The 13,592-nt window shown below is 38.6% G+C and overlaps 1 protein-coding gene across 4 annotated transcripts in view; it reads right to left on the bottom strand.

Annotated features, from left to right (window-relative positions):
• LOC124721359 (ATP-dependent helicase brm) overlaps positions 1 to 13,592 on the bottom strand; it is a 439,280-nt gene that overhangs the window by 14,449 nt on the left and 411,239 nt on the right. For all 4 annotated transcript variants that reach the window (XM_047246290.1, XM_047246292.1, XM_047246291.1 and 1 more), the window contains 2 exons: positions 5,431 to 5,544; positions 5,074 to 5,303 (listed from right to left, as the gene is read on the bottom strand). In XM_047246290.1, coding sequence (XP_047102246.1) covers positions 5,074 to 5,303; positions 5,431 to 5,544 — 344 coding nt within the window. The remainder of the gene's footprint in view (positions 1 to 5,073; positions 5,304 to 5,430; positions 5,545 to 13,592) is intronic.

Raw genomic sequence — 13,592 nt, 5'->3', positions numbered from 1 at the left:
TTCGGAACCATTCTATTGAATGAGAAACCAAGATTTTCTGTTGAGACTGAACATTGCCTGAACACAAGAGGAGCAGTGTCAAAACAACAGAGAAAATATGCCTGATGACTCTTAGAAGAGACATTTGGTGTATGATAAAAAACTTAGAGGATGGCACCAGAGGGTGAGAGGTGAACTGTCTTCCTCAAAATGGTTTGCAGTGGTGACAGGCGCAGTGACAGCCTGGGTGATTTTTCTCTACAGTAAATACACTGGTGAGCCATTATGACCACTGCCCATCATGAGATCGAATGCTGCCTGGTGATACACATGGTAAGGGAAGTATACGAACAGGGCAAAGATGAATGGGTATCATTCTGCTGACAATAAAGGTTGCAAATGAGGAAATCCACTGACATACGCAACTTTGACCTGGGCAACCATTACAACCTGGCACCTGGGAATGAACATTTTGGAGATGATGAAGCTGGTCAGCTCTTCACATACTACTGTTGTGAACAACTATGGAAAATGGTGAAAGGACAATGAAACTGTGAGTAGGCAACGAGGCGACTGAAGTCCACGCTTCATCACAGAACATGGCCTGAAGCTTGCCCACTCTGTAAAGCAGGATAGGGTGGTGACCTGTGGAATATCTGAGAACACTACAATGTTGGCTGGGGGCAAAAGAAGTGTTCTGAAGCACACTGTTCAGTGCATACTGTCGAACGTGAGGCTCCGAGGCAGATAACCCATACATGTTCTCAAGCTGATCAAACAATACTGCCATATCGCTACAGTTTCTTGTTACATGAGGCCAGTCTTCTTTTTTTTTTTTTTTTTTTTTTTTTTAAAGCTGCCATTCTCTTTATGTGATGTATAACTGTACAATTTAGGCCTTTGGCCATTTTCAAGTATCTAAAATGGATGTGTTGTACAATGGCTGTCCAGACATGCCACCATCCACATTGCTGCTCGAACCATGCAGCGCACCACAGATGCGCTGGTGGGGGTAGTATTAGGTACAGGGGACAATCACATGGGATCTGTGGTAGTAATCGAAAGCACCACGACAGTTGTGGCCCACCTGCATGCTTTCATGCTTGATGTCGTCCCTGATAGCAATGGCATTAGCCAGCGGAATAACTGTTCAAGGCACAAGGGCATAATCATGCTATAGTGGTTTGAGGAGCAGGGTAGTGAAATCGCGTAGATGTCTCAGTCACCAAATTTTCCTGATCTGAATCCAATTAAACATATCTTGGACACTATCAGGCACACTTATAAACACTGCCCCATAATTTATAGGAAATGCATGACCTGCGAGTCAACATATGGTACCACATATCACTGGAAACCTACCAAGGACTTGTCAAACTGATGCTGTGTGGAATTGCTGTTGTACTGCATTTCAAAAGTGGACTAACACAGTATTAAGCAAGTGGCCATAATGTTTTTGTTCAACAATGTAGGTTGCGACATTCCAGTACCACAAAACCAATGGCAGCACAGTTCAAGGTAACCCATGAGAGGTGAGAAAAGAGGCATTATATTTCGAACACTAAATTGAAAGCATTCAACGATCTTCACAGGTTATTCATAGTTCACTTAAATTTTCATTGTGGCATATTACACATATTTTTACTACTTGTTCAGAAGGTCGTGGTGAAGACTGGTTTGTAGTGTAGACCGATATCTAGATCAGGCTGAAATGTGAAAGTTTAGAGTTTGTGATTCCAAGAAATGTATTATTACTGGAAGCTATTTATTGGACCTGAAGGTTGTGACAACATAATAATCTACAGGGTCACCAGAGGTCTATGTCGGGTTGAAAGGTGATAGTTTGCATGAAAGTTGAATCCAACAACTGAGTTATAACAAAAAAAATGGTTCAAATTGTTCTGAGCACTATGAGTCTTAACTTCTGAGGCCATCAGTCCCCTAGAACTTAGAACTACTTAAACCTAACTAACCTAAGGACATCACACACATCCATGCCCGAGGCAGGATTCGAACCTGCGACCGTAGTGGTCGCGTGGTTCCAGACTGTAGCACCTAGAACCGCTTGGCCACCCCGGCCGGCGTTATAACAAAACTCAGCTACATTTACCGATTAGTTCAAATAATAACTCAGAGGAAAGTTACTGATTACAGATTACACATCTCACATTACTTTGCACTGAAATTTCAGTTATATATTATAGACCATAATTTTATTATTATTATTATTATTATTATTATTATTATTAGGGAAATTACCATGTTAACTTAAGTGATTATGGCCCTTATGTTTTCAAAAACACTATACATGTTGTCTTTATACTGAAGTCATGATTTGATAAAATTACTTCCACTCACTGCTACAAAATATATTGTCTACTGCTGCTCTCGCACTGACAACTTACAATTGACTACTAATGTATCCCCTTGCATTTCCATGATACCTCATGATGAGCGCTAACAAAATTGCTCTGTTAAACATGTAAATAAACTCTGATTAGAATAAATTTCTGTTTGACGTATTTGGCAAGTATCAGCCAACCGCAGTTCTTTCTTGGACTCCAGGTGTTCCTATGTTGCCTGTTCTGTAGGACTGAGCAAGGCTTGATCAGGCAGATTCTCCAGGTTTGAGCTTGGATAATTAGTTTTGGTCAATGTCAAAATGAACACAATATTGAAGAATGCATTTTAGACAGCCACATGGTCCACCCACATCGGTAATAGTTTGTGATCAGATCTTTACAGTATCAGTATGATAATGCATCTGTCCACAAATCTACTACCAGTGCATTGCTGTTTTAAGAACACATTTTGATATTAGTGTGCTATTAGTATTCCAAACCAATCTGCCCAAAACTCCACCAATAAACACTCTTTGTTTCATGAAAAATTGAAACAAAATTCTGCCTTGAAAGTATAATTACTTAAAGTATGGGCTTTCCTGACTTTAATGTTGTGACAGTAGGAAAAGGAGGTTTACACACTATTAATTATACTTCTGATATCATTGCAACGAACTGCAAAGTGTTCCAAGAGATTTTATTTCAGTCAAACTGTGTATATTTATTAAAAATAACAGTTCTAATTATGTATGGTAAAATCCTTTGACTTTAAAATTAAGTAACTTGATTCACAACTTAAAATGTGTTGGCAATTACACATAAAATAATTATTACTACTTATAAGGGCACTCCTTTCACATGCCTGTGGATGTGCATTATGTATCTATATATACTACAGATTGCTTTTTTTTTTTTCTTTCTTTTTTTTTTTTTTAAAGACAAATATTAATACTGAAACTATGAAGTAAACATCAACCCAAATGTTGATTTGCATGCAACCATGCTGCAACACACATTTCACATGAGAACTTAACTATAGTACAACCTCCTCCCCCCCCCCTCCCCCCTCCACACACATACGTTCTGAGAGGTGAAAGTCATATTCCAAGAGATGATGATAAATACTTCTTTTTTTTATTAAGGCCAGTTTCAGTCCTCAGACCATCATGATGTCGCCTGAATACCAAAAGGAGAAAAATACATGAAATGCATTTCATATTTAACTCTTAATACAACACTGTCTGGTGTACACACTAACAAAAGCTCACATAGTAAGATGTCACTTGCTCACATAAGGCATTTAAAACAGTTTACAAGGCGATATAAAATCTATGGCAACAATTAGCATAAAATCCAACTTTAGTAACTGAAATTAAGAACCTGAGACATAAAGTAATGGGGCTGACAGTGTTCATACATATAACGAAATACTGAAGTAAAATGCACTTATACAGTGTTACCTGTCACCAACTAGTAAAATATATTACATTGTCAATAATACAATGTACCAAACACTACTAATATTTCTCCTATACATACAGTCTGGTTCTAACATACTAATATACCTCCTGTATCATCTTTTGTTTGACATATATAATAGTGATCAGCTCTATAGTCATCAGTATGCTGAGGGCCTACACACAGTATGTTAGAACCAGATTGTATACGTAGAAGGAAGAATGACAGTGTTCAGTACATTTTATTATTGACATTGTAATATATTTCACTACTTGACAACAGGTAACACTGTATATGTGCATCATACTTAAGTATTTTGTTTTACATATGAACACAGTCAGCCCCATTACTTTGTGTCTAGTATTTTTACATCAGTGACTTGTGTTGAATTTTATGCTAATAGACACTGTAAGTTTTATATCGCCATGTAAGCCATTCTAAAGGTCTTACATGAGTATGTGACATCTTATTATGGGAGTTTTTTGAGTGCATACACCAGATAGCATTTTATAAATAACTAAGTATAAAATGCATTTCATTTATATTCTCCTTTGGTATACAGGAGACCTGATAATAGTCTGAGGACTGAAACTGGTTGTAATAAAGAAGTATTTATTATCAGCTCCTGGTGGTGAAATATGAAAGGAGGAGGGAAGATTAAGAGTTTCATATCCTGTCAATAATGAGGTTATTAGAGACAGAACACATGCTCGAATTGGGGAAGGATGGTGAAGGAAATCGGCTGTGCCCTTTTCAAAGCCACCATCTTGGCATCTGCCTTTAGCAATTTAGGGAAATCACAGAATACCTAAATGTCAATGGCTGGACAGGATTTGAACTGTTGAACTCCCAAACGTGAGTCCAGTGTGTTAACCACTGTGCCATCTCACTAGGAGTGAACTACGATTTCTGCAGTAGCATTCATTGCACATTGTAAATTATCGTGTTGCGACAATAATGAAAAATCAACAGTATCGAACTCTAAACCTCAACTAAAATAGGCACAAGTTCCAGAACATCTAAGAAATGGACTTAGATTGGTGAACATTAGCCCCACAGTTACTTGTAGTACACACAATTTTGCAGGGCACATGCAATGTCTTCCAGTCACTGTTAAACAGACTACAGTAAAGTCAGTGACAACATATTTCAGAATCTCAGCATTGCTATGTTTTCTCCTCAAAATAAGAGGAAAAAAAACCTATTTTGAAGTAATATGTACAGCTTTAAGCTGAATATTATGACATATTTTGTAATTTTACTACCACATAATGAAGTTGTATTTTGAAATTACCTGTCAGTGTATTTGATGACAATATTCATAAGTTTTCGCATCCGTCGTTTAAGCTGTGGGTCAACAGCGCATGACACAGATGAAGATTTACGCTTCTTTGGCTGGATAGGTATGGACTCTTCCTCTTCTTCCTCTTCCACTTTTCTTCGTCTCTTACGTGTCCTTTTTTTCAGCTTCTCCTCCTCTTCCTCTTCCTCTTCTTCAAATTCTTCTCCACCTTCATCAATTGCCTGGCACAAAAAAGATGCTACAGAATTCAGAGCCCGTTTAAATAGGTTTATTTATGTTTGAAAATCCAAATTTTCTCACTTTTGAAAATGGCCCCCTCGTAAAAAGCAATGGAAGCAGGGCACTTACCTTCAGCCATTCTTTTTCTGTCAAACTGTCACTGTAGTCAACTTCTTTTCTTTGGCGAGACCCTCGGCCTAAATAACGATCTTCCTCCTCCTCTTCAAATGTCCACCTCTCCACCTACACATAATTTATGTCCCATTACAAATAAACTTTTGAAACATGAGTTATTTTGAACTATTACATATTTTAATGATTTAAAAACTAAGGTTCTAATAATGATGTGGTTTACAAGAAAAAAAAATATTTTTCATTTATTCAAAACAACAGCTACATAAAGTAACACCAACACCAAAATAATTTTATTGCACAGTTCCACGGCATAACTCTCTCTCGCAAGTCTGGTACACATTTAAAATAGAAAAATGCAGATTATACTGCCACATCATTATCACAATGAAGTCCAAGTCTGAAAGTATGGTCATCAAGGAAGTATAGCTCTTAGCACTGAAAGCACGTTTATAATGAACACCAATGTATAGCTAGAAAAGAACAGAACTGAGCTCCAGGACAGAGAGTACTAATACTCATACAAACACTGAATATTCCACAATATACAACCATTACAAACATAAAAACTTTCAAGAACCTTCCAGAAATGATAAATACTAAGTAATAAACAACTGTTGGAGTTCAGGTTTTGGCAACCTGCATCACAACAGTCAGCGATGCTAGCCACTATGCCAACATGCATGCAGCACAGCTTGCAGCATTGCTCCCTGTGCTGGAGAAATAGCAATCCACTGTTTCAGAAGTTTTCATTTGAGCTGATTACAGCACCATGGATCTAGATCTTGTCAATGGCTCTCTATATGGCAACACCATGGGATCTGGTCATGTTGTCACATACTCTTCACTATGATCAGCGTCAAATGTAGACCCCTCCACAAAGAACGTGATGATGTCTCTGTGCTTCTGTGTTCTTGCTGAAGGGTCATAATCCTTGACTTCATATGTGACATCCAACAAGCAACGAAGGGTAGTATACAGCCCAAACTAGCATTTTAGTGGCTTTTCTGGTAGTCCCATTTTTGGCACAGGTGTAAAAACCCATACCAAGTCTCTCAAGCTTGATCTAACTGGTCACGGTTTGCTGTTATAGCACTCTAGGTCATTCTCAAGGACATACAGGGTACGTATGCAAGCCAGCTGTCATGCTTCTGTGATCCTGGTGATGAGGTGTTTCATGTAGCCATACTGAGTATTGTCTGGTTGAAACAGAAATAGTGTATCCATTGTCGTTTTGGCCCCAATGGCTAGCACTGTATCCCAATCTCTCTCTTCAACAGCAATGTACATCAAGAGGATATCTGCCAAAATCTTATTCAAGTGTTCTGTGAGACCATTCATCTGTTGATAGTAGACAGCTGTCATTCCGTGCGTGACATCGTAACACGAAATTATCCCTGACCAGGGACCCATGCAAAACTTCCACATTTTTATAGTTTTAAATAATGACAGTATTTGGAGTAAGTGTAGCCACTGGGATAAGGGTAGTTGTGGAAAGGAAGAGAAAACATCTTTACAAATGACCCAAACAACGTAAAATAATAATCATGAATTAATGATACATCCTTGTATGTACACTTCTGTGTGCCCAGAAAATGTGTTTTGCATTTAGAATGATTGTCCTACCTCGTACGATGGGCAGAGATCAGGGACTGTCAGTAGGGCCACATAACCTATAACTTTAACTCGGCAAACATTTTCATTTACAGTAAGCATGTTAGGCCAAAGCAGCAATACATAAATCACAATTCAAGGGGACAATGATAAATGTGTTTTTCGATTCAGAAAGTTTGTTTGCTAAGAAAAGTCAACTTATACAACGGGCAGAGATAACGGACTATCGCAGTGGACATGATTATTATCTACGACAATGCTGTATACAAATTATCCAGTTAATAAATAGTTTAAAAGAAATAAAACAGTATTTGTAATAAAATAATATCAAAAGGGAGTCTCTCATCCATGATTAATAAGTTATCTTCATAAAATGTAGATATGGAGCTGGGCATCTATGGTGCCCTTCTGCCTATGATAGTTGAAAAGTCTCTCTTACATTAAAATTTTCCACAAATACTAAGTTTTAATGAAAAATTGGTATGTAATGTCAGAAGCCGGTTAAAAAACCTTTTTAACAATAGCTCATTTATCCCTGTAAGATTAGTATGTGTTGTGAAAAACGTATGTTGACTTGAGAAATAATAAAGATGATAAATAATAGTCTCACATAGTACCTAATGATTGGTAGAGACCTGGCCAGTAATACCTGCATCTGATTCTGTCTAGAGTTTTCACAGCTCTTGGGTGACAAGATGTTGGAACATCGTGGAATTACATAAGGATAAGTGGGTGCATATTGAACTGGAATGACAAACAACTATTTCCACCCAATTAGGTCACAGTTACTCTTACATAATATTCTGTTTATTAATTTGAATTCTCCTTTGGTCAGCCGCTCCAACTTCAAGGCTTCTACGGTTTTCAGCAGTGCTGGATCTTCACTCTATTCAGCAGCAATATCATTTAATGTGGCAATGACTCAGATTTGATCTGTGCTGCTGTGTTCCGCTAAAGGTTCCTTGAAAGACAGTCAGCAACCTCATCCTTGTGTTTGTGTCTGCTTTTGTATACCCCTGAAACCTCAGTGCCCATCTCACCAGTTGACCTGACAGATCCATATACATCTGTACTCTGCCAACCACTGTGAAGAGCATGGCCAAGGGTTCATTTCACTGTATCAGTTAATAGGGCTTTTTCCCACTCCATTCATGTATGGAGTGTGAAAAGAATGGTTGTTTAAATGCCTCTGTGAATGCCGTAATTAATCTAATCTTGTCCTCACAATCTCTATGGGAGTGATATGTAGGGCGTTGTGGTTTATTTGTAGTCATGATTTAAAGCCGTTTCTTGAAACATTGTTAGTAGATTTTCTTAGGAAAGTTTCTGCCTATCCTCAAGTCTGCAGTTCAGTTCTTTCAACATCTCTGTAACACTCCCCTGTGAGTAAAAAACACACACATACACAAACACACAGAAACCTGTGACCATTTGTGCTGCTTTCTCTGTGTACATTCAATATCCTCTGTTAGTCCGATTTGGTACAGGTCCCACACGCTTCGGCAACATTTTAGGATGTGTCGCACAAGTGGTTTTTCAGCACTCTCCTTTGCAGACTGACTGCATTTCCCTAGTATTCTACCAACCAACCAAAGTCTAGTACCTGCTTCACCCAAGACTGAGCCTATGTGACCTCTCCACTTCATGTCCCTACTCAGAACAACATCCAAGTATTTGTATGAGTTTACTGAGTCCAACTGTGACTAACTGATATTATATTCACATGGTACTATGTTCTTTTGTTTTGTGAAGTGCAAAATTTTACATTTCTGAACATTTAAAACAAGTTGCCAATCTTTGCACCACTTTGAAAGCTTAATCAGGTCTGAATGAATATTTGTGCAGTTTCGATCAGCCTGTACTTCCTCCAGGTTAGTCAGGCAACATATAAAATGTTCATTAGTCACAACAGTGAAAGGTTTGCAACGACACTAGTGCTGGAACTTCTTGATTGCTCCAACAACTGCGAAGCACTCTTTCCAACAAGAGCAAGGCACTCTTTCTCTGCTGTAGAGTAGTTCATCTTAGACTTGGAGATGATGTTAGTGCCTCCTTGGGGATAAAGAAAGATCTTTCTTAAACCTCGTTCCAGGAAAATTTGGCGACTCCCTGCAGTAGTTCTTGCAAGCGACATACCTTAGTACGAAAGTCCTTTATGAATTGACAGTCATAGGTACATATTTGGAGAACACGTCTCTGGATCAAGACAGACACCATCACCATTGACTAGATACACCACAATTTTTGTTTCTTGGGCAGTAAAGAGGACTTTTTTTCAAATTCAGGTTGAGGCCTGCAATCTGATCACCATTCAAGATAATCTTCAGGTGGCTTAGGTGTTAAGTTGTCGAAGAAGGTTGTCCATCATATGTTTGGAGGTGACTGGAACATTACATACTCCAAACAGCATGTCTTCAAACTCATAGTGGTCATCAGGAGTTATGAAGGTAGTCTTTTCCCCGTCAGCCTCATCAGCCTTGATCTGCAGGTAGCCTGTCTCCATATCCATTGTTGAGAAATACTTTGCTTCTTTCAACCAGTCTAGGGTGTCATCAATGCGCAGCAGTGGGTGGCATCTTTTCTTGTGACCCTTTTTTTTTTTTTTTTTCCTCTCCAGTCATCGATATTCAATGCTGAAATGCCATGTGACATGCTTCTTTTTCATAAGGACCAAGAACTCTGAAGGTTCAATGACATCTCTCCACAAGTTCATCCACTGTTCAGCCAGTGACACGTTAGACGAGCAAGGGCTAAATGGTGGACGATTCCCACTGATGATATAGTGTTTTACCATTTGCAAATCTCAGCACAATCACTTTCACATCACAGAACACAGTCTGCTTTAGCTGGCAACAATAAAGTATTTGAAATTACAGAAAAGCAGGCCCTTGAGTATACTAGCCCCTGGACAGGTTGGTCGCTGATGGTGGCATCATCAACCAGATTTCCTGATTTCATTCAAGAAGGATTTTCATTTGTGGCAGCCTGACCTCTACAGATGGCCACCTCACTTCATATTCCTGCATTTGGAGGGCAGGTGAGGTGCTGATACCTCTATACAACAATGGGGAATGGCTACGGATACTGGGGAGCTACCTCATCCAGGGTATGCCAAGTAGACTATAATCATCTGTACTTGATTGGCGTTAATAGAACTGTTGCAATATTTGACATATGGCAGCTACTAGCTGTCAAAAACTTTTCTTATTTATCTGCAATAGCATATAGTGTGTCAATGGCATCTATAGTGGGCACATACAAGTGTGTTTTTCCCAACTCCAAATGTCTGTTCTTTTACAGGGCATTATACATGTTGGAGGACTTGGTTGTACCTACTTTGGTCAAGTGCTGGATTGTCGTTTGATGGCTGTGGCACAAGTCTGATTTGTCAAAGTCCATTTTTCCTGATGTATTTTACCGGTGGCAGAGATTGGTGCTCAAAGTCAGTACACCTCTTCTTCAACATTCTCTATTACTTCCTGATGTATGAGGTTGACATGGCTGCCATCTCTTGTTTACTCGGTCCGACAGTTCTGGCTGCCATAAGATGCTGTATGTCTCCTCTTACACAAACAATCATGCCACAACAACATCAAGTCCAAGTCTAAATGCAGAGTAGTCAATGAAGTACAGCTCTTAGCAATGAAATCATGTTTATTATGAACACCACCACAGAGCCAGAACAGCACTGAGCTCTTGGACAGAGAATGCTGCTATTTATACAAACACTGAATATTCCAGAATACACAACCATTACAAAGAAATTTTGAAAACCTTCCAGAAATGAGTAAATGGTAAATAATAAATAATTGCTGGCTGTTGGGTTTGAACTGCTGACCTACAGCACACCAGTGAGCGATGCTAACTGCGCTGCCATGCTGCATGCAGTACGGCTCACAGCAATATATATTTATTATGAGATTCAGCTCATTGTCTAATCGATAGCAACCACCTCATAATCCCTTAACAGCAGTGTCTGCAACACCACTGAAGAGACTATTTCATGCACAGCCCCACAACCACGATATTACTACTACTCCACTAGTGTGCATGCATTCGCGCTCTCTCTCTCTCTCTCTCTCTCTCTCTCTCTCTCTCACACACACACACACACACACACACACACACACACACACAAAGGGGGGGTGGAGGGAGGGGGAGGGAGGGAGAGAGAGAGAGAGAGAGAGGGAGGGAGGGAGGGAGGGGGGAGGGATGAAGGGAGGGAGGGGGGGAGGGGGGGAGGGGGGGAGGGGGAGAGAGAGAGAGAGAGAGAGAGAGAGAGAGAGAGAGAGAGAGAGAGAGAGGAAGTTATTGTTATTGAAAAGTATTTGAAGCAAATGACTGAAGAGCATGTGGAATTCACATTTCCAACTACTTACTGTTTAGTGAATGCAGCATAGGGGATTCATTCCAAACACTATTCTATTCTCAAACCAGGGATTACAGCCTGGACTCATCTGACAAGAATTGCTAGGCAGAGACATTTGAACTTTCAGAAAGAGAAGACACACATCTGTCATTCAATGAGACATCCAAATCAACACTATCATGTACTAGTAGTCACTAATACAAATCATGTCAGCAGTAAATTTTACTGTTTGACAATGAAACTGGATATAATCTAACTATGAAAGGACATCAGAAGTAATTTACTTAAGTCATCAAACCCTAAGACCATTGTTCAACTTAAGGAGTGCATTGTCACAAGAGAATACATGTTTTAGATTTCCTGCAGGCACAGTTCTGCTGCGGTGTGGACAACAGGCATCACAGTGTGGGAGCGAAATGAGGTGGCAACTGGAAATGTCCTCCAAAGCTGCTGTACATACGACAATATGGTTCTTGTGGGCAAAATTTCTAAATTGCTCACAGATTCACCATGAAATTCTGGCAGCATAAGGAACAAATGCATTGTCACATCCAGCCATAGTGATATGGGTCCAAGAGTTAGACCAAGACTGCACAGATATATGTAATGCTGACCAAGAAGGAAGGCCACTGACATCGGCCACATACGAAAATATCCAGGAATACATTTAACTAGTGTCTGTTATGTCGGACATGTCTAACAGCACAGACATCTCTTGTGATGACACAGCTGGTGTCTATATTTATATGAAACCCTTTCCCTTTCATTCCTCATCCTCTATTTCATACAACTGTTCAGGCAGCTGAGGAATAGATTTGCAGTAATCGCAGATTTTTCTACGATGAAGACATTCACACAGCAGTTCTCAAATGACTCTATGACTACGGAGTGGATTTCTATTGTTGAGCAACTGAATGATTGGTAGAACGTTCTGGCCCTCATCTTGGTGACTATGCTGAAAAATAGTGTCACATATCTGTGTCACTTTGAAATGTAGAGCGGCATTTAATGAAAGTCACTTAGACTGCCAATGTATAACTTACTGTTTGAAGTCCTCTGGAACAATACCTAAAAATAACCAATCAATAACTGAGCAGATCATTACTAGATACAATTTGAAGTTTTTTTTTTATTTCACAGTCACAATTATGACGAAAAAACAATATTTATACTATAAAACTTTCAAAATTTAGAAATTTCTCAGAAATTATATACTGCTAAATTTGCTTATTAAATAAAAAAACCCTGAAACATCTCAATGTTAACCAAAAACATGCAATAGTTCTCAGTTACCATCCTGGGCCAATGCATACAATGAAAATATTTCAATAGCTTTCAAAATACTGGATATGTAATATAACTCATTTTATATTTTTGCTATAATTTTACTTGACCAGATAATTTGTGAAAAAGGTGTCAAATGTTGCTCACGATTGGTGCACTTCAATTATAACAAAACTGTCTCTAATGACAATGACACAAAGTAGGATAAATTTTTAATCAAACAATTCTAAAATTCCGGAAGATGTAATTAGCACAAGGAAGCTTCTCATATTGTGTAGTGGACGATTGGTATTCTGGCACTTTACTGGAAACATGATATGAGGATTGTTTCAATAGCCCTTATTTAAAGTCTTGATGAGAGGCAAACATATAATTTCCTTGTTTACAAGGACAGGAGAAAACTAAGACTAACAATGGGAGGCCACCAATTGTGAAATTCAGATTCGATTCATACTGCGCATAATAAAAGCTCATGGTCAGAGGTGTAATGTGGCAAAGCACCAAGATGCACTTCTCAGCCGTTGTCGAGAAAATCGAGTTAAAAGAAACCGTTGCGGTGAAATACTCTCTACGATTAATGATTTTCTACAACGTCGTGGCGCAGCGGTAAGCGCTTGGGTTCGTAATGCGAAGGTCACCGGATCGAATCTTGCGCCATGCAACATTTTTTTATTATTAGTTTTTTGTAATTAAAAATATATATATATATATATATATATATATATATATATATATATATATATATATATATATATATATATATATATATATATATATATATATATATATATATAAAAAAATAAAAACTATTAATGAATTGCTTATGCATGTTGGTGAAGGCGGATCGCTCTCCAATTGTACCGCCTCCATTTTTCCGTTTGTTTAACAGGGT

The sequence above is a fragment of the Schistocerca piceifrons genome, chromosome X (assembly GCF_021461385.2).
Source record: "Schistocerca piceifrons isolate TAMUIC-IGC-003096 chromosome X, iqSchPice1.1, whole genome shotgun sequence".
Classification (NCBI taxonomy): domain Eukaryota; kingdom Metazoa; phylum Arthropoda; class Insecta; order Orthoptera; family Acrididae; genus Schistocerca; species Schistocerca piceifrons.
Note: the sequence above shows the minus strand (reverse complement) of the source record. Positions and strands in the feature narration are given on the sequence as shown.